General features: G+C 36.9%; 2 protein-coding genes and 1 long non-coding RNA gene across 24 annotated transcripts in view; 1 reads left to right on the forward strand and 2 right to left on the reverse strand.

Annotated features, from left to right (window-relative positions):
• CASK (calcium/calmodulin dependent serine protein kinase) overlaps positions 1-19,096 on the reverse strand; it is a 226,172-nt gene that overhangs the window by 105,183 nt on the left and 101,893 nt on the right. For all 22 annotated transcript variants that reach the window (XM_055803008.1, XM_055803020.1, XM_055803009.1 and 19 more), the window contains exon 5: positions 18,377-18,449. In XM_055803008.1, the coding sequence (XP_055658983.1) occupies positions 18,377-18,449 (73 nt within the window). The remainder of the gene's footprint in view (positions 1-18,376; positions 18,450-19,096) is intronic.
• LOC129784373 (uncharacterized) lies at positions 519-7,578 on the reverse strand. The gene is made up of 2 exons (XR_008747036.1): positions 7,135-7,578; positions 519-5,935 (listed from the first exon to the last, which is right to left on the reverse strand). It is a non-coding gene; the product is annotated as an uncharacterized LOC129784373 (long non-coding RNA).
• Positions 7,736-15,000, forward strand: GPR82 (G protein-coupled receptor 82). Its single transcript, XM_027782548.2, has 2 exons — positions 7,736-8,063; positions 9,273-15,000. The coding sequence occupies exon 2, from the start codon at positions 9,306-9,308 to the stop codon at positions 10,338-10,340; it is 1,035 nt and encodes a 344-aa protein (XP_027638349.1). The 5' UTR covers positions 7,736-8,063; positions 9,273-9,305; the 3' UTR covers positions 10,341-15,000.

Raw genomic sequence — 19,096 nt, forward strand, 5'->3', positions numbered from 1 at the left:
ACCAGGCCAGGGGTTGTGGGGTTGGGCACACAGAACAGGACGGACATGAACGACACGGTGCGGCTTGAACAAAATTTGAATTCTATAATTCTTTTAAAGAAAGTGTTCTGTTTAAACCAGAATTTTCATTTACAAGGACTGCAATTCAGGGACACTGCATGACTGCAAAAATAGACTTCAGATGTCTTCAGAAAATCACGTCATAGCACAGCTTCAATGCTAAAAATGAAGGTGACTTTCAAAGCCAAAGGCAAATAGAAATGTGTTCCACAGGACAAAAGACCACCTTAGTATTGTGGGCATACTTTTGTAAATCATGTAACATTTACTTGGTTATTATAATGTTATGTTGTAAGCAACTAAATACATGAAAGGACAACAGAAAAATAGTCATGCAGTACAAGTTCAAGATTCTGGTCCATCATGGGAATAGCATTATGTGGGCTTTTTTGTTTTTAGTAATTTGAACAGTGAAATCTACTCAGTATTTTCTTTAAGAGGAAAGCCTTAAACACCTATTTGCATTGATCCAGATGTGTTCTATGTGACAGCCGTTCTTTACATATCATAGGGAAGGAGCACCAAGGAAGCCATGCACAGCATCAGCAGACAAGGTTTCAGAGAAAAAAATTTAGAAGAAATATCGACAAGTAAAGCTTTCCCAGGACTACATGTTACACATTAAACATTTCAATATAGGATAATCTTTCGCTTAAACCAATCTCTGTACACAAGCAACAAATATGACCCAAATCTTTTAAAGAGATTTCAGGAGCTAGAGTCTAATGTTCCTATTAGGCAAAACCATCAAACCTATAAAAACAAATAAAACTAGGCAAGCTTCGGCATATAAGGTACCCTAGGGAAAAGAGAATAGATTTGTTTGAGGGAAGCCAATCTACCAGAAAATCAGTATCAGAGGAGCTCTCAGGAAGAGCTGAGAAGCATCAGGATAAAGGTGATATGGTATACTTGGACTTCAGCAAGGTCACTTACTAAAGGCTCTAAGAAACCCTCAGATGTCAGGTGTTAATTCTTGTTTTGCAATTGGTTAAAAACTGGAAAGAAAGCTTAAAAATAAAGTGTCTTCTTTCTTCATGATATTCCTCAAGAATCTGCAAATAGGTAAGTTTACAAACATGTTTAACACTGCAATCTGGAATGAGTGAGAATGAGGAGATGACAAAGTTTTCAGAAAACACACAATTTTTTGGGGTAGTTAAACCTAAACAAAGTTCAAGATACAACTCTCTCCTCAACAGCAACAGAAGTGCAAGTAGACTGTTAGTAGGAAGAAAACTGAGAAGTCATCATTGTGCTGTTGTATAATTTATATGATACAGATTATATTCAGACTACATTAAATAAATAACTCTTCAGCTCAGAAATGAAAATCTGAAAGGGAGCAAGCCTAGAATAGCAGATACGGCACAGAAGAGGGGAGCAGGTATGTCTATATGATCCTTGTCAAGAGTGTGACATTAAGGGAGTAGCAGTTAGAAGAAAGAAACAACCCCAAAAAGCAACCAGACAAGTGAAAATACTTATGGATTTTCACAACTATGTAAATCAGTGCTTCAAGATGTTAAAGGTCGGATGTATCAACTGGGTCAGAAAGGGATCTGAAACTAGACAGCACTGTCATGTAGGAAACAATTACTACTGACCAAAACCCAAAAGCAGGTAGCATGTTTTAAAATTATTTAATCCTTACACAATTTTTTCTGCAATCAATTTTCCCACATTTGAAGGTAAGATGCCAGGCTCTGCAGAACAATATTGCTGAAGAGCAAACAGTCCTGAAGCATCTTGGGAGGTCTGCTGAAAGTTACACTGTGACATGTCAAATGACCGTATAATTAGTCTCTTTACAGTGTCTCTTACTTTTTCTCTTAGCAGTGCTTCCTATCAGGGCCAATTGCAGCAATTAGTTGAGTCTTCAGCTGAATTTCAACATGAAAATCATGCTATTTATTCTTCTTTCTGTAAGCAGAGCTTAAGTCAACACACATCTTCACATAACCTGCATGAACCTCATTTTCCTTCTTTATTCAAATCCACAGTGGACCCTCAAATTCCAGTTGGTGTACCAAAATATCACTTTACTATGTAAAAAGGAGTGCATATTTCTCATTAGAATACAGACTAGTTATGAAGTGCATATACAATACACGTGCTGGCTAGTCACTTCTATGCCTTTTAGACTTGACAAATACATTGACAGCTACATTGTCATGCATATATTCCTTAAAATGAATGGGAAACATAAGCCAAGAAACAAAACTGTTTGCCAGATAAAAGTTCACAACTTTAATCATAAACATAACAAAGTGTACCTGGTTTGAGTAAAGAGCTGTACTGGTTTTGGCTGGGATAGAGTTAAATTTCTTCACAGTAGCTTGTATGGGGCTATGTTTAGGTTTTTTGATGAAAACAGCATTGACAACACAGAGATGTTTCAGCTATTGCTGAGCAGCTCCTGCAGAGCCAAGGGCTTTTCTGCTTCTCACCCCACCGGGAGCAGGCTGGGGGGGCACAAGCAGCTGGGAGGCGACACAGCTGGAACAGCTGGCCCCAACTGACCACACCACATGACCTCATGCTTATCAATAAAAGCTGAGGAGGAACTTTGCCAGGGCTGACATTTCTCAGAAACTGGCTGGGCATCAGTCAGCTGGGGGTGAGCAGTTAGGTTTTTTTGCATCACTTGTTTTTCCTGGTCTTGTTTTTCTTTTTTTTTAACTCCCCCCCTTTTCTTTAAACTTATTAAACTCTCTTTATCTCAAACCATGAGTTTTCTCACTTTTACCCTACTAGTTATCCCCCTCAACTCACTGGAAGGGGAGTAAGCGAGCAGCTGCATGAGACTTAGCTGCCTACTGGGATTTAACAACAACCCTTTTTGATGCCCATTATGGGGCTCAAAGCGTTCAAGACAATGAAAGGTTTGACCAGAGCGTGTTACAGGGAGCAGGAAGGAGCCTCAGAAGCAGCAGCCTGTTCTGCAGCACAGCAGCCACAAGCACAGGAGGGGGAAGAGACAGAAAGCGTAAACAAGTTCTCACACTTTTACCCTTCTGATTCTCTTCCCTGGCCCACTGAGGGGGAGTGAGCGAGCGGCTGTGTGGGGCTTACCTGCCTACCAGGGTTAAACCACACCAACTTTCATCTTCACACTGAAATTAACTGTAGTTATGGCTTTAACCTGCAAACTGGTATTTTTCCTGAGGACAGACAAGTATCAATTGTTTTGGTAACGCAACATGGAGAAATTTGATTGAACAACTTCCCCAACATCAGTCAATGAAACCACAGAAGAGGAGTGCAACTTACATCACTGAGAAACAACTGAGAGGCATATTATTCCTGGAACTGGAAAGTTCACAAACGAGTGCTTTAGTACAATGCTCTCTCCAAAAGCACATTCAGAATCAGAGCAGAGAGGAGGGAGTTGTGTTGCACAGTACAAACAAAGTGTACAGACAAAAAGAACCCATTGATCATGTTCCACCAATCCAAAATATATCTTCAACATATTCTCTGTGGCACTGGAAACCTTCTGCCAGCCTTCTTCCCATCCCTTAAACAAAATCCCAACTCCTGAGGGCTCTGTAGAATCCAAGAGAATGGAGAAGGTGCTACAAAGCTATCACCATTTACTGTAGTAGAGTGAAAAAAAAATCCTTGCACAGAAGTTGTTCACGACATTGTGAGATGAGAGTAACTGGGGGGAAGGGATGAAGCTGGAAAAAGCCTTAACATTCAAACTGCACAGTTAGAGAGCTAAGTGTAGAAATAAGAACATGAATGGCAGGGAAATGGCTAATTGTGTGTCGTAGTACTGCAAAGTAAGAAACAAAATGAGGATAAAAAAAGCAAAGAGTTTACTTATAAGCCCATGTCTTAACAAGCTGAATCAATTATTTAAAATATACCACAATAATACATCCTGGTACCTTCAGAAGTTATCTTGTTTTTGTCTGTAAATGGTGAGTCCTGGTTCCTGTAAGTGTGCATACAGAGAGGGGCAGTACACCTTTGCACTTATTACAAAGCTTCTTCATAGAACTCTCAAACCACAGATACAAATGACTGTGCTTTAAAAACAAAAATATGCCTGCAGTTCCTTCCACAAAAACTCTCACTTGGTGAAGATGTTACCATAAGCATGGTTAACAACAAATTAAAAGTCTGATGAAAACGCAGGATCATTTTTGTCAGGGGGTATAGAAATGTTCTTTACCAGCAAGGAATTAATTTTGCAGCCAGAACTTCCCAGCTTGCAGCCAACAGAATCCACCTTTTAAGTATCAGTTTTGCTTTTACTGCCATGTTTTAGGTTTTTATTTTTGCTTTATTACTTTTGTGTTTTCACAGAAGCTTAACAAGAACTTGGAAAAGCCAAAAAGCTGTTACACATAAACATACTTAACTTGAAAAAAGACAAATTACAGTACAGTGCAGAAAAATACAGAGAAAGCTTCCTATTTGGCTATGATAATCAATAGTTTTCAAATCAAAACCAATTTCTAAAGTTAAAAGTAAACTACACAGCCACTGCTTTTTTAGAAGCAAATGCAGTTAAAGAGTGCTCTGGGAGCTGCACAAGGAATGTGTGACTTACTATGGAATTCCTTACTATGGAAAAATACAAAGTATTTAGCAACGAAGACCTGAAGCATAAAAATGTTGGAAGATTAATTTTGTTAGCACTGTCAACTTCAAGCTAAGTTGTCCTACCTAAAAGACATTGTCTGGCCTGTGTTTTCATTATGTAAAACAACCCTCTGGAGTCTGTGAAACTATTAACTTTGCATATTTTATGACAACCAAAGAATTGAAGCAAGAAGTGCAATATATCCCCATTTCTATATCCCTAAGGATGCCGCAGAGTTACACTGCATGCACTTGTAATTCATCGAACAATGTAAGAACTTTCATTCTGGGTCTATTTTGCTGAACCGTACAGGCAGGTCTAAAACTGTCAAAAATAAATCATTAGTGAACAGCAAACATAGACTCAGCTCAAACCTGCCAAATATTTTATCTTCACTGATTCAGCACAGTGCTTGACTAACCTACAGTAGATTTAAACATGAGCTTAGATGATTTTGCTTTGATAAGCACTTTTTACAATATTGAATACATACACTGACTACAGCTAAAACCTTCATTAGATCAAGTCAGGAGAAGAGCTGCGCACACACTGGGGCACCCTGCATGGAAAGCTGATAAGCAGGCAGAAAGGAACCATGGCGCTCTGCAACAACTCTCCCGATACAGATGTCCAACTGAAAATGGTTATCGTGTAGTGCATCTGTCTTAAGAGTTTATACAGTCAAAAAAACTTTCAATTTTAATGTTTAAGGAAAAAACACGTCCAACAAAAACTAAGCACCAAAAGTCAAAGCTCTAGACAAGCTACTTGGTAAATGTTTTGGGTTTTTTGGAAAGAAAGTATTGATTGCACTTGTGTAGTAGCCAGTGCATCTTAGAGACTTATCTTGGTATTAAACACCATACCGTAGATTAAATTCAAAGTACTTAAATTAAATCCAAGTTAAAGGCTGCTGCACGCTATGCATCTGATTCATCCTCAGCACCCACAGCAGCCATAGCCAGGGTCACATATTTTCTGTGCCATATCCTCAGCACTTGCCTTCCATCCTTCAAGGTGCAGAGACTGAGTGCATCTCTTGGGCCTTCCCCAGCACAAAGAGAGCCAGGACTGCTACAGAAGCTAGAGGTAACTGAGCTGCTGCCTTCTCCCATCCTACAGAGAGCAACTGCTGTCAACACGTTATGTACCCTGTTGTACAGCAGGAACAGTCCAGTTGTCCATTTGGTCTGTGACAGGCACGAGGAGATACGAGGCTGACTGGGCTGTCTTCTGTCATCTCGAGTAGGCGGAGGGAAGAGGAAATGGCCAAGCAGCCTCTAAGTGGATCACTCTGTCATATATGATTATACTACATAAATGCTAGGTATGGGTTATAAATGGCTAACTGAAATACCTTTCACCACTGGGAATTTTCCTGGTTTTGTGCTTTTGGGCCACAAAATAAGTTGCCTGCCTATAATGGCAAAATTCAACATATGCTGCCTACTGGCATATAAGATCTAGTAACACATATAAATTAGAAAGTGATCATGGTTGAAGAGTACAGGAGATATAAATAATTAAGGTGAAGAATGTACATAAAGGTCATCATGAAGAACTTAAGAATGACTTCTGTAAAAGATGCACTTGTACTATCTGAATATTATCAAATACATTTTAGATAAAATATGCCATTTATACGTTAGGAGAATGGAAAGAGTTCACTAAAAGAATAAGGAAGGTGCTTACTACAGCTTAGAACCAACTGCAACTGTACTTCTGGGGTTGGTTTTTTTTTTTTTTTTAATCATATTGTCTGATTCCTTTGTTATTCACCTCACTAATCAGTTCAAAAATAAAGTCTGAGACTGTAATTCAGTATAATAATTATTCTCATATAACAATTCAGAAAAAAATGTAGCGTTACCTCTTCCTACAGCAAGTTATGGTCATTGAATTAGAAATACTACAGTCTAAGTTAATAGCAAACTAAATAATAAAAATAAAAAAACCCCTGCTAACTGGAACTGCTCACACCATTTTTTGGCATGCTTCCTCTTAGCAAATTTTCAGGATACGCATTCTTGTGTCTAAACCTGGATGGAACACCACAGTAACAAGGACTTGTAAAACTACCTAAGAGACTATTAAATATTTAATTAATAAACTATTCTTTCTGTTAGGACAAATTTTAATGTATCTATACATTTAAAAGTGGAAAAAATGAAAACAAGGTATAACTACATCTAGCAGAAACAAGAACTAAAGTACATGCAAACTAATCACAGCATTACAAACTAATCAGTAATACTCCACAGGAAGTTTCCCTCACTTAAATTTACTCTTAAACGAGATCAACTATGTAGTATAAATAGGAGCCCAGTATATACATCCATAATTTTAGTAATAATAATAATATTACAAAAAAGAAGCTGAACAATAAAACTGATTGTAGATCACCGAAGTGGATTTTTAAACATAAAGTTTACAGTGTACATTTAAACAAAGCAAAACTAACAAAACCAGAACCTTACCAAAATTGCAGAAGTTTTTATATGGTATCTCCTCTGTTTTCATGAAGTAACTTATTTATAGCTCTTGAAAAGCTGTATCTGACAACCACAGATGTATCAGACAGAAGGAAATTCAAAGGTCTCAAGCTCTGCAGAGCTGAACAAAGGTTGACTAATCTGTGATCAAACCTTTCCTGTGGAGCAAGGAAATTATCCTGTGCCCACTTTTGGATTATTGGTATAAACCACTATATTTCTTGGACACAAAGTCACTTTTCCCCAGCTGATGCCTAGAATGCATCAGCTGTAAATTGCCTCCACATAATCCATCATCTGACGAGACCAGACATGTTCATGTGGTCACTCATACGAGGGACAGCCATCGATACAGTATTATTGTATGTGGGCTTCAGGAATAGGCAGTCAGCTTTGTGATAGCTCTTTGAGCTGAAGAACAGTTAAACGTCATTGAAAATACAAGTTTTCATGCATAAAATAGCATTTTTTTTTTTTCACTCTGGAACGTGGGCAGTCCTAAAGAGAACGACAGTAACAATCACTCCACCCCCAAAAAGAGGAAAGTGCTATACGAAGGACTGTAAGGTGTTTCTGTGCCATACTTACATGACCAAAGGACTGTTACAATCACTTTTCCACACTATCTTATTCTTTTTACTTACTTCTCTAACGGAGCTGCATCCTGACCTAATTTCAAAGTCTTGTTTGCACAGACATCATCACCTTGTCTGAACTTTAAATGCCTAGTCTTTTTTTGACACTGTAAAAGAAAAGCGAACATTCTGAAAACCTACTTGTGTCAGAGAGATATTGTTCTTAACTGTACTTTCCAGATTCAAGTATCATCCTTTTCATTGCAGCAGTGGAGATAAAAAGGACCTCAGACAGAAAAACTTGCTCTCTGCAAGGGAAGGCACCTACAGCTTGTATAGGTAAGCTTAAAACTACTACTTTTTTGTTTCACCTGACAGAATTTGGGCACTGACACAAAAAAAGATCATTAGAATTCTAAATGACTAAATTCAACAACTACTTCATGAATTTAACTCACTGTAATAAAATAATTTAATACATTTTGGTTCAACAACCATATGGAACTTAGTGTACACTAAAATGCAACAGCTGTAAAAGTTAGTTTAATTTGCAAGTTGTCAAATATGGCCTACAGCATAATTTTTAAATACGACTTTTACAACTTTTTACTATCTAATCAGCTTGGTGTCTGTGCTTTTTATCATAGCTACACAGAAACCTTTTTGGTATCTGAGTTCATTTGCTTACAGCTGTTTAAAAAAAACTATTATCTGCCTGTAAGTTTCAAATCTGTTAATTTTTTCCACATGATTTTATATGGAACAAAAGTTAACTAGGATACACTTCACCAAACCAGTAAAATCTCTCCTCACTACAGGTTAGTGAGCTGGGATGCCAGGTTTTTATATGCAGCCATTTATAGAGCCTTGATTTCTTATTTTCAGTGTGAAAACTGAGAAAAGATTGAAAACTGAACTTGGAAAAAATAAATATATTGCTGTTTTCAACAACAATTTCATATGTTTAAAACTACAGACTGAATTGTTTGTGCAAAATGTACATCTAAGATTGGAGCTCTGAACAAATCAATATTAGATACAGACATCAGCACAAAATAAATGCATCTAGCCATATGCCTGCATCATGCAGTTTAACTGGTACTTAAAGGGAGGTACAGAATATCCCTCTGCATTTCTGCAATTAAAGTAATACTTTGCACTTATTTTGCTTATTTAACTTAAAGTAGTCTAGAAGTGGTTTCCAAAGTAGGTTACAGATGTTCCAGAAGATTAAGAAACAAACCAAGACCACGTAAGTTATTGTCAGACCTTAGCTTGAACCTTTTGTTTCCTAATTTATTTTATTAGATTCTATGCATGTAAAATCTTTGGGGTTTAACATCAGCCAACTTTTCCTCACTAAGTGTCAGTGGAAGAGAACACCCAAACAGTAACTTCATGCAAACTCAAGATGATAACCCCAGAGGACAAAAGCCGTTAGTAACACTGAAAAGCAGGGGAGAAATGCAACAGTTAAGATAAGTGCAAAGAATAAAAGAGACATTAAATGCACATTACAGAAGAATACTTCTTTTAATTGTGTTTCAGCTCTGACCATTCATTCAAGAAATACCGGGATAAATGAGAAATTCAACGTGTCTTCTTCAGCCATCCTTAGCTACTACTGTAGCTCTACCAGTCATCTACTCTTTCCTATTTCCTGCTGGAAGTTTTGGAAATATTCTCGCTGCCTGGATATTTTCAAGGCAAGCATCCACAAAAAGAACACAATACATTTACCTGGCAAACCTTCTTGCTGCAAATTTACTCATATGTAGCACAATGCCTTTTCTGGCTGCCTATTTTGCAAAAGGGTACCAATGGACTTATGACTCTGTAGCATGTAGAATAGCATATCGCCTTGGGACTCTCATAATGCATGTCAGTATATATGTTACAATTATAATTTTATGTTCAACTGCTCTAAGTCAGTACGCAACACTGAAGAAAAACAGTGACACACAATACTCTCCAGCAGTTAATGAAAACTTTTACAGATGTGTACTTGAAAAGTTTCGTCAGCCAAAATTTGCTAAATATTTGTGCATCATTATATGGCTTACGGTGCTCTGCATAACGGTAACAGCTATAACATATGATGTCCAGGCACGGGCTGCGGAAGAATTTCACAGATGCTACAATGTCAGGGTAGAAGCTGGTGGATTTACTGTAATGATTGCAGCTTCTCTTGCCACTGCGTGTTTTTTTGTATCTTTTTTGACAGTTTTGTTGTCATACTATTCTCTTACCAGACATCTGAGTAATATACAAAAAAATACCTGCATTGGAGAAAAACATCTAATTTACAGTACAGTGAAAAGAAATATTCTTGTAATCCAGATAACATTAACCGTCTGCTTTCTTCCATATCATATTTTTAGGCCAATTTTTAATGTACTGCTTACAAATAATGACTGCCCAAGGTTAAACTATCTAGTGGAGATTAAAAATTTTCTTACTTGTCTTGCTGCTGCTAAGAGTAGTTTAGATCCAGTTATAATCCTTCTGCTAGATAAAACATTTAAGAAAAGTCTGTATGGCCTGTTTACAAAATCCACACCAGAACACCATAACCGTAAAGCTGGTAAATTCACTGAAAAGGCTCCCAAAATGTGAAGGAGTACAGAAAGATTTCAGTAGAACATAAGTAACAATAAAATCTTTTTAACTACCTATAACCAGCTGTTGATGTGAAATGGGAAATATTTAAAAAAATGATAACATATTATTTGTATCTTTTTTCAAATTATCTTGCTTGCTACATCTACATTAGCCATAATAAATCCAATGTGTGTATCTAAATAAATCAAAGTAATTTATGCAGTGAACAGTGTAATACCCCTTTATCTACACAATGCAAAAGATGCTTTATGTTTGACCTATGGAAAGTTTTTTCTACCTAAATAATGAAGGAAGAAGGCAGAAACTAGGCTGAAGCTGAGGACCCAGTTCTCTTTCTAGCATCAATAAAACAGTCCCAGGTTTTGCACATGGGTTTCCTTTATGAAAAAGGCTGAACAAAGCACAGACATTTTCTCTGGAATGGGTGAACCATGTATGAAAGGCTTAAAGAAGCAGGCACAAAGAGCTACAAAACACATTCAGGATTACCATATATTTTTTGTTCATGAGTATTTGGGTAGAAGGTTGGTTCCTTTTTTTTTTTTTTTTTTTTTTTTTTTAAATGGGGAATGCATCGTGAGATGCTAAAACTCTTTAGTGCATAAAAAAAAGTTCTTGATGACATCTTATTCTGAAGTCGCTGAAAAATGCCATTATTTACTTTAGCTATGTCCATCATATTAGGGTTTTGCTACAGTAGCTGGTTTTTTAGGAGTAAAAAAATGTATTAAGAAATTATGCACTTTTTCTATTCTAGCCTTCACAGAAAACGCCTATCACAAAGAAAAAGCTTCGTATTAAAATAGCAGAAATCTCAGATTTAAGATTTAATTAATTTATCACCCTGCTCTGACATTTTCTACCATGGCCACAGTGTTACTGAAATTACATCTGCAACAGAGTGACTCTGAAGAGAAAGTTTTCATGGTGACAGATAACCTGCTGGGGTGAAGTACCCACAGATGCAGAGAAACTCTGGTGGCCTAGGATTTTACTCAGTGTTTGAGGAGAATGGGTTTTATACATGCTCTGCAGCTTCATCAGGAATAATTTTTCTTGCAGTCTTATCCATGACAGTCATGTTCAACAGCTGAGGCACTGGCTTCCTTATCGGTACGCAGTTTTGGTGTACTCAGGATACCATATTCACCCAAAAGTGCTACACACTTATTTCACTTCAAAGTTGGATTAACATACGCTGCTTCAGAAGGCACCTCCTTCTCAATACTTAAATCCAGACCATTTATGGAAGAATACACAAAGCACAAAAGATCAATAAAACTGTAACATATCTGAATGTACAATAATATTCTGTGAAGAAAAAAAGGATGAAATGCATACATGCAGTTATTTCTGACCTCTTGTACTACTTATGAATAAAAAAAACCCCAGCAAAACAAATCACTGCAATTTCCATACTCCTAGTCTAATCTTGTGAGGTAAATTCTATGGTTTAATTAGGAAGGCATAAATGCTTATTATTTGCTGGTATACAAAATACATTCAATTAGAAACATTTCAAGATCATTAACAGTATGAAAGCAGTGTGAAACAGGAGATTTTGTGGTTGGGTTTTTTGGGTTTTGTTCTTTATTTTACTGTAGAAGTTAGAATATTACGATGAGTTAAGTAGAGATTTCGATTATTTTGAATTACTTCTGTAGAAGACACTTAAGATTACACAATGGTCTTTTCCTTGTACAATCTTCTATGCATCTGAGACCAAGAACAGTTTACTGAGTGTAAAAAGTGCTATGAAATACTAGGCTCTGATAAATCCTAGCACTCACCCAAAAGTTCACAATAAAATGTAGTGAGCAATTCTAACTTCCCAACCTTAATACTGAGTTCCATGACAGGTGCACTGAACTGACGCAAGTGCCAGTGGACACCCTAAGACTTCATATCATCTGACAGCTGCTTTGTGTTCTGCAGAAATTATATAAAGATGCAAATGAAAAAGACCTAAATTCATAGGAACGCAGTATTTTACTTAATACAGTGCTACCCCTGATAGCAGAATTTAGTGACTGTTTCTTTCATAGAATTCCCATGTGATGTTTAGGATATGACTTATGGGAAAACCTGAATTGGGCAGCTTCAGGGTCTAATTCTACAAAGCATTGTATGAAAGCTGCTCTGCGAACACAGTCCTTGAGCGTGGGGAGCCAGTTTGTGGGTGTTCAACTTCACAACACAACCAATGTCCAAGTACCTACAGCAGGACTGAATTGAGCAGTTGAAGCCCTCCAGATGGCACAGTGCTGCTTAAATAATTGGTTTTAGATCAGCAGCTGTATGTCTGACTGAGTGAAGCCGTTTACCACCAATGTGTTCTCATAATTTGCACAGGCCCAATCAAGAACCCAACTGCTTCTGTCCTTCCTTAAATACACTTTATAGGGAATGCATTTGCAATTGTTAGGGTATCTCAGCAGGGTGCCTGCCTGTGGATGTTCTTCTTAATACAGAGTTTTTGATGGTAGCGCAGGCTTAAGTCATTCTTTCTTCACTTTTCTAATCACAACCACTTGTTCGCCAGTGCTGCATTTATCAAAAAGTGAAGAAAATGGAAGAAACTTTGGGAACTAATCAAATATAACTTTGTGATAGACTCTTAGCAAGATCCCATTACGCCATTTCTATGAGGTACCAAAAAATATAATATATCCTTTACTTTTTTCCTATGTGGTCTGTTCAAGATCATGTCTCCTTTACATTTTTGAACTGCAGCAAAGTTTTTCTTGTTTTAAGTAGTGGAAAAGCTTTTGTGCAGTACAGGCAATTTGAGAAACTAAAAATTGAGTAATACATTGGTCTAGCATTTGACAGAATGGTTCACGCGGGAAAAATCCCCCAAAACAGAAAGGCATGAGAGAGAGACAGAGAAATACTTCAGCAAAACACAGCTTGTGCATTAAACTTCTTGCACTGCTTAGACATCCTGGTGCCAAATCAGAAGTTAGCATGTGATTTGTGAATTGTATAATAAAAAATAAAATCATTCATTTCCATAGTCGGGAACACAAAATCCTAAGGCAAATATGCACAACACATGGTTTATAAAGCAGTTTAAAAGGCTGCAATTGTCTGTTTACTTTTTGGTTAACCCGTTCAAATGTGCTGCACAGGTGGCCAGCTCATCGATCAGAAGCTACGTTTTCTGACTGGCTGGGCAAATGACTGGAATATACAAATTCCCTGATCAGAAAGCATGTAGAGGTTGAGCTCTAAGTAGGCCAAGCAGCATAAATATACTCAGCAAAACTGCTCCTGAACAACCAGCAGGCAGCTAAGAGTATACTAGGACAAAATACTAGGGCAGGACAAAACAATAATGGGGACTCTGAGATAGGAAGCATGTATGTACAGAAATGGACATAAACGGGAGGAAAAAGTACCACCTGAAGAAACATTGAGGAAAAAATACTGAAAGCTTTATTCTTGGAGCCTCTTCTGCGCTAAATGCGGAAGTGCTCCACAGAAAAACACGGCCAGATAGGACACCTTAATTATACCTCTGCTATTGATTTTGCAGCCTTAATAACCTTTTAACGATTTAATATGTAACAAAATCCTCAACAAAGTAGTTGCTACTGGATCTCAAGGAGCTAATAACTTCTGGAAAATACAGAAAAAGCACCAGTTATTACTGACTATGCCCTGAAAGCATAAAACAGGTTCCATGCCTAAGTGAAAAGAGCAGAAGGAAACTAACATGCAACAGATTCCTTGCTTTGGATATTCAAAGATTGGAAAGTGAAGAAGGTCTTAAAGAACAGCTTCTATTCCAGTTATTCTTAACATAGTTGGATAAACACACAGACGTACATACAAGCCTTATTAATTTTCCAGATACCTAAAAGCAGAAGTGTAAGAGTCTTGAACTCTACTGGCAAAACCTGAAGTGCTTAACTACAAGTACTTCAGGCAATGAAAGACAGAAGTGGTAATTGAGTGCGATCGCAGGGCTCATATGGTTAATTAAGCTCTGTATAGGGCATAAATCAACATACAAATCTATCCGTACATCAAGCCTCAAGTTACCTGGATCAACTGAGATTTGCATATGACATACAACACAGTGCATAACGCTTAGTCCTATTCTCTGGAAAAGTTTTTTTAACTTCCAAAAATACTGAACTGAATCTTAACAGCAGAAAAGGCAGAATCCATGCATTTTTGCCTTAGCAGTTATACTGTTCAGACGATCACATGTTGGAAACAAGCATACATACCTACTGAAGTAAACCTATAATAAAAATTTGGGATGTCTGCATTTAGCCAACAAGCTTGCCCTGACTCCATCTGCACACCAATCATTTTACTTATCACAGAAACATATACAAGCACTCAAACTATATGAAAATCACAGAGCAAATCTGGGAGTATTTGGAGTGAACTGAGATAAAACCCCAGCAACTAAAGCTCTTGATGTGATTAAATTACTCTTATATCAGTTACATTAAAAGGTATTTTTGTAACAAAAATTCTGCAACTATATATAATGCTACATAAGCATCACAATGCAGGTTAACTGAAGACTGTAAAACCTCTTGAGGTTTTCTGGATAAAAAAACATTCCATTGAAGTTACTGCATAAATGAACAAGTGACAAGATCTGCAATAAAGTGAAGAAATGCTCTTCTTATTGGACACTGTCCTGCTTGATAATTTATACAAAGCTTAAACAATGTATTTCTCGAGCTGAATCACATTCTCCTTTCAGTAACCAGCACAAAGGTCTTCTACCAAGATCCATGTTAATCTATCCTTTTACTAATAGGTAACTCGGTGAAACTGTCAAGAAAAGACAACGCAACTTTTCCCACACACTGAGAATGTAACAACTCAAAATACTGAATGCTGACCAAATGTGACTGTGCTAAATGCACAATGCTGCTTTAGACACTCTACACCACATTAACTGCCATAGGGATTGGAAATATTTAAGTTAACCTGCTTGTAACAAAAATATCACTTTCAGCTTTTAAAATAATAATTATTAAAATAATTCTATAGCACAGAACTTAAGGAAGTTGAATGATCAGCTGTAACCTTTGCAGCTAGAGTTGCAGAGGCATACTGTTCATTTTTCTTCTTGAAGAAAGACTATAGCTATAGAGCACATTTTGGTTACTCATTTTTAGTTCCATTAAATCTCAAAGTACGCATTATTGTCTGTAATAAATGTGTTATCATATACAAGGGAACTATCTTCAGTTATATTTATGTTAAGAGAAAAACTATTTTAATGCAGAGTTAACCCAGTTTGTTACTTTCTTATTTCTGAAGGTGAAGTAAGAGAAAACACTATTTTTCAGGACAGAATACAGTGAAGTGGAGATTTGGAAGAAAGAGATAAGTCATCTTTCTCCTATTTCTCTGTCCTGTTTTAAAGGTCCTCTCCCACTCATCATTTTCATTACTATATTAAAAAAATACTTTCATTATTGTCAAATACTGACAGCTAAAGAGAAAGTGGCTGACTTCAGTGACAAATGGTACTCAAACTCCAGCAAGGGTTTTATGGAAAAAGACAAGCATCTAGTTTCAGACCCACATTACACCCATTTCCCTTTTTTTGTTCTCTTACATAAAGATAAATCTGTATACAAACTACTGTGTAATAACATTCTATATTGAAAAAGACCCCATTTCATTGTTGCTGCTTTGATAGCCATTTTTTGGGTATTTCTGACACAGCAAGGTTCTGAAAGAATAAAAGGAACGGCTGAGCCCTGTATCACTACGTTGACAGAATAGGAATAAATGCTGTGGTAAGTGGAAAAGTTCTTGACATTCACATTTCTGATATGCAGAATCATATGTCTTGAGTTTCCCACTTCCCCTCATTAGCATTTTTTACTTTCCTTATCACATGATCCAACTTCCAGGCAGTGAAAGAATGCACGATTACATTAACCAAGGACGAAGCAGGTGTAATTGTCACTGATTACGAAGCAATGTTTAAGCAGTGTTGAAGGGGGTCAAATGGTGTACAGAGGCTCAAGAAACATCTGGTCTCACAGAACAGCGAAGGAAATTAAGACAAATACAGGCCACCTTGTGAAAGCTTTGATGTTTTGGTTCTGTCATTGGAGGTGAATCTGGGGCATACGGGAGTTTATCATAGTCTGCTGTCATTGTGCTCAGAAGCTTTGGTAGATCTTGTCACTTACAGAAGTCAAGTAAAGTTTCTGGTACCACATGACAGCAAACTGAAGTATTCCTGTCTAACCTTTCCTAATTAGTCCAGAGCTAAGAGAGCACAGAAGTGGCTAAAAGGCACCTAATTCTTACAAAGAGTATAAGGAGCAAATTTTCCTGTGCATCAGATAATCAAACATTTTGCAGTTCAAAATAACATCCACAGAAAGCTTAGGCGGGGAAAAAAATGTAGTATGACTATATCGACCTTACAGATTTTTATTAATTCACTTTTATCCATTCCTGTAATTTGGGAATCGGTCATTTAGCCTACTTCCTTTCAAAACAGTGTCTGCAGTGACCTCTAGAGCCGGGATACTGCAGTTCGCTCAGTGCGTCCTACACCCACACCCGACAGTTCTGCACCGCTTTTGCCAAAATGAAACACTGTACATTGGTTTACACTTATTTAGACTGATACATCACAAACTCTTACTCTAATGTAACTGGACAGGTTTATTTGTAAGGATAGTATTTAATGAAAACAGTGATTTTAAAGTTTTCAGAGTCTGGATAAGCTGCAAAACCAACCCCCATTTTATAGTCAGTAAAATGGGCCTCCCTCAGGGGCCGTTGAAGTTGAAATTTGTTTTCATTCAGGAACACGGCCCAACAAAAACAGGTGCAGCTTTCAGGAAGACACAACAGCATAAAGATGATGTTAATTCTGCAATTCTCATGTGCAATGAACAATTAAAAGGATCTACAACCATCAAGACAGAACAGCAATTAAGAGGTCGTCTTGAATCACTGTAAGAAATTACTTTTAAAATACAAAATAACAAAAAAGCCTATTACATAGAATAATTTTCTTGATTTTAGAAGGGAAGGAAAAAAGAGATTGGGAAAGGTCTTCAATGCCTGTGTATGCAAGACCAAATGACTCCTCAAATGAAAATTATCAGTTCAGTGTCACACTCTCTTCCCTTGCAGATCACCTGTAGGAGTTTGAAGCACAGTTTACCCTCTCTCAATTGTCTCTACTCACTAAAACTCAAGGTTCACTTCTCAAACTGCACCATCAGAGCTAGTTAGAATTTTCATTAATTCCTATAGTACTTGCCTTGCTTTGGATAAAAGCAAACTCTTAGAGAAGTCAAGTGGGAGTAACTATCTTAGACAATGATATTAATGAAGAACATGTATATCAAAGTTGAAGAGAGTCAAACCCACTTAGGTTAAAACTCTCAATTACTTAAATTATGGTACTTTGGGATAAACTAGTTCCATAAATATTCACAGAGATAGTACAACATTCACCAGACCAAAAAGACTATGTACATACACTGTTCTTAAACAGTGTACTTCTCCCTTGTTTGTATTAGAGAAGTTTTCATAATAATAAATGTTTAAGACTGCTTGCAAAAAGTACATAATACTACCAATATTGTAGCATTTAAGCATATGCACTTTCTGAAATCTTAGTTTGGATGAAGACTGTCATTATGCTGTCAAAATGATGCCGTTAATCTACAAATTCCAGTTTAATTAATGCAATTCATTTATATACATGCTTTCCTAACAAGGAAAAAATGCAAGCAGATTTCATATGAATATTCAAAAACTAGAAATTAAACTGACTTTCTAACTAAGTTGCAATCAAATGCATATGTAATTTGTGAATAAAGTCCCCTTAAATGTGCTATATTGATGGAATTAGAGATGGGCTTTAATCTTACATGACACGGTAAGAATAAAGAGACTTAACAAATATAGTTTCTTTTTCTACAGCTTCCTCTTTCCTCTAAATTGCAGAAGTTAAAATTCAGTAGTCTGCATTATTGTGGCAAAGAAAAAAACCAAGAATTAAACCACCTTACCTTCACATCCCTATGAATTATATTATTATCATGACAGTAGCGTAGAGCTTCCAATATCTGTCTCATGTAATGACTGAAAAAACAAAGACATTATACATGACAAACCCGCAGGAAAAATTACTCTAGACATATAAACCCCTAAGTTTTAAGAGTCTAACTATATAAAACTGACCAACCAACTTAACCTTAAATAAGCAGAGTTCAGCAGAATGGGGTTTGTGTTTAAAATAATGAATAATAAAATCCAAAGTTTGAGGATTATTCTGATTGAAGCCAAAGAAAATTAGACAAGAAAAATCTGCATATTCCATTTTGCAAAGGTTTCAAATTGTTCAATAATTCTGCTTCATATGATAACGAAGTCAGACCCATCAGGTTTTTTTATAGCAAAACACAGGAAGGAAACACGTGAGTATCAGTGCCTGATTTATCTAGAAAGGGATAGAACCAAGATCTTGGCTTGCTTAATGCAGATTAAAGACTAAATTCTTTCTGCCTTGTGTCCAAAGAATCCCCTAACAGATTACTGACCATACTAGAAAGCCAAGAAAGCCGACAGCATCCTGTGCTGAGCATTACTAGTGGGCTAAGGGAGGCAATCCTTATCCTCTGGAGGTTCCAGCTGGTTATAGGGAAACATAATTAGGCAGTGGATCAAGTTGCCCAGGTAGGCTGTAGAATCTCTGTTTTTGGAGGTTTTCTAGACCCCTCTGGACGATG

The sequence above is a fragment of the Falco peregrinus genome, chromosome 4, assembly GCF_023634155.1.
Source record: "Falco peregrinus isolate bFalPer1 chromosome 4, bFalPer1.pri, whole genome shotgun sequence".
Taxonomy (NCBI): Eukaryota; Metazoa; Chordata; class Aves; order Falconiformes; family Falconidae; genus Falco; species Falco peregrinus.

Coding starts and splice junctions, on each gene's coding strand:
- GPR82 (XM_027782548.2), top strand. CDS start 9,306: ATGAGAAATTCAACGTGTCTTCTTCAGCCATCCTTAGCTACTACTGTA.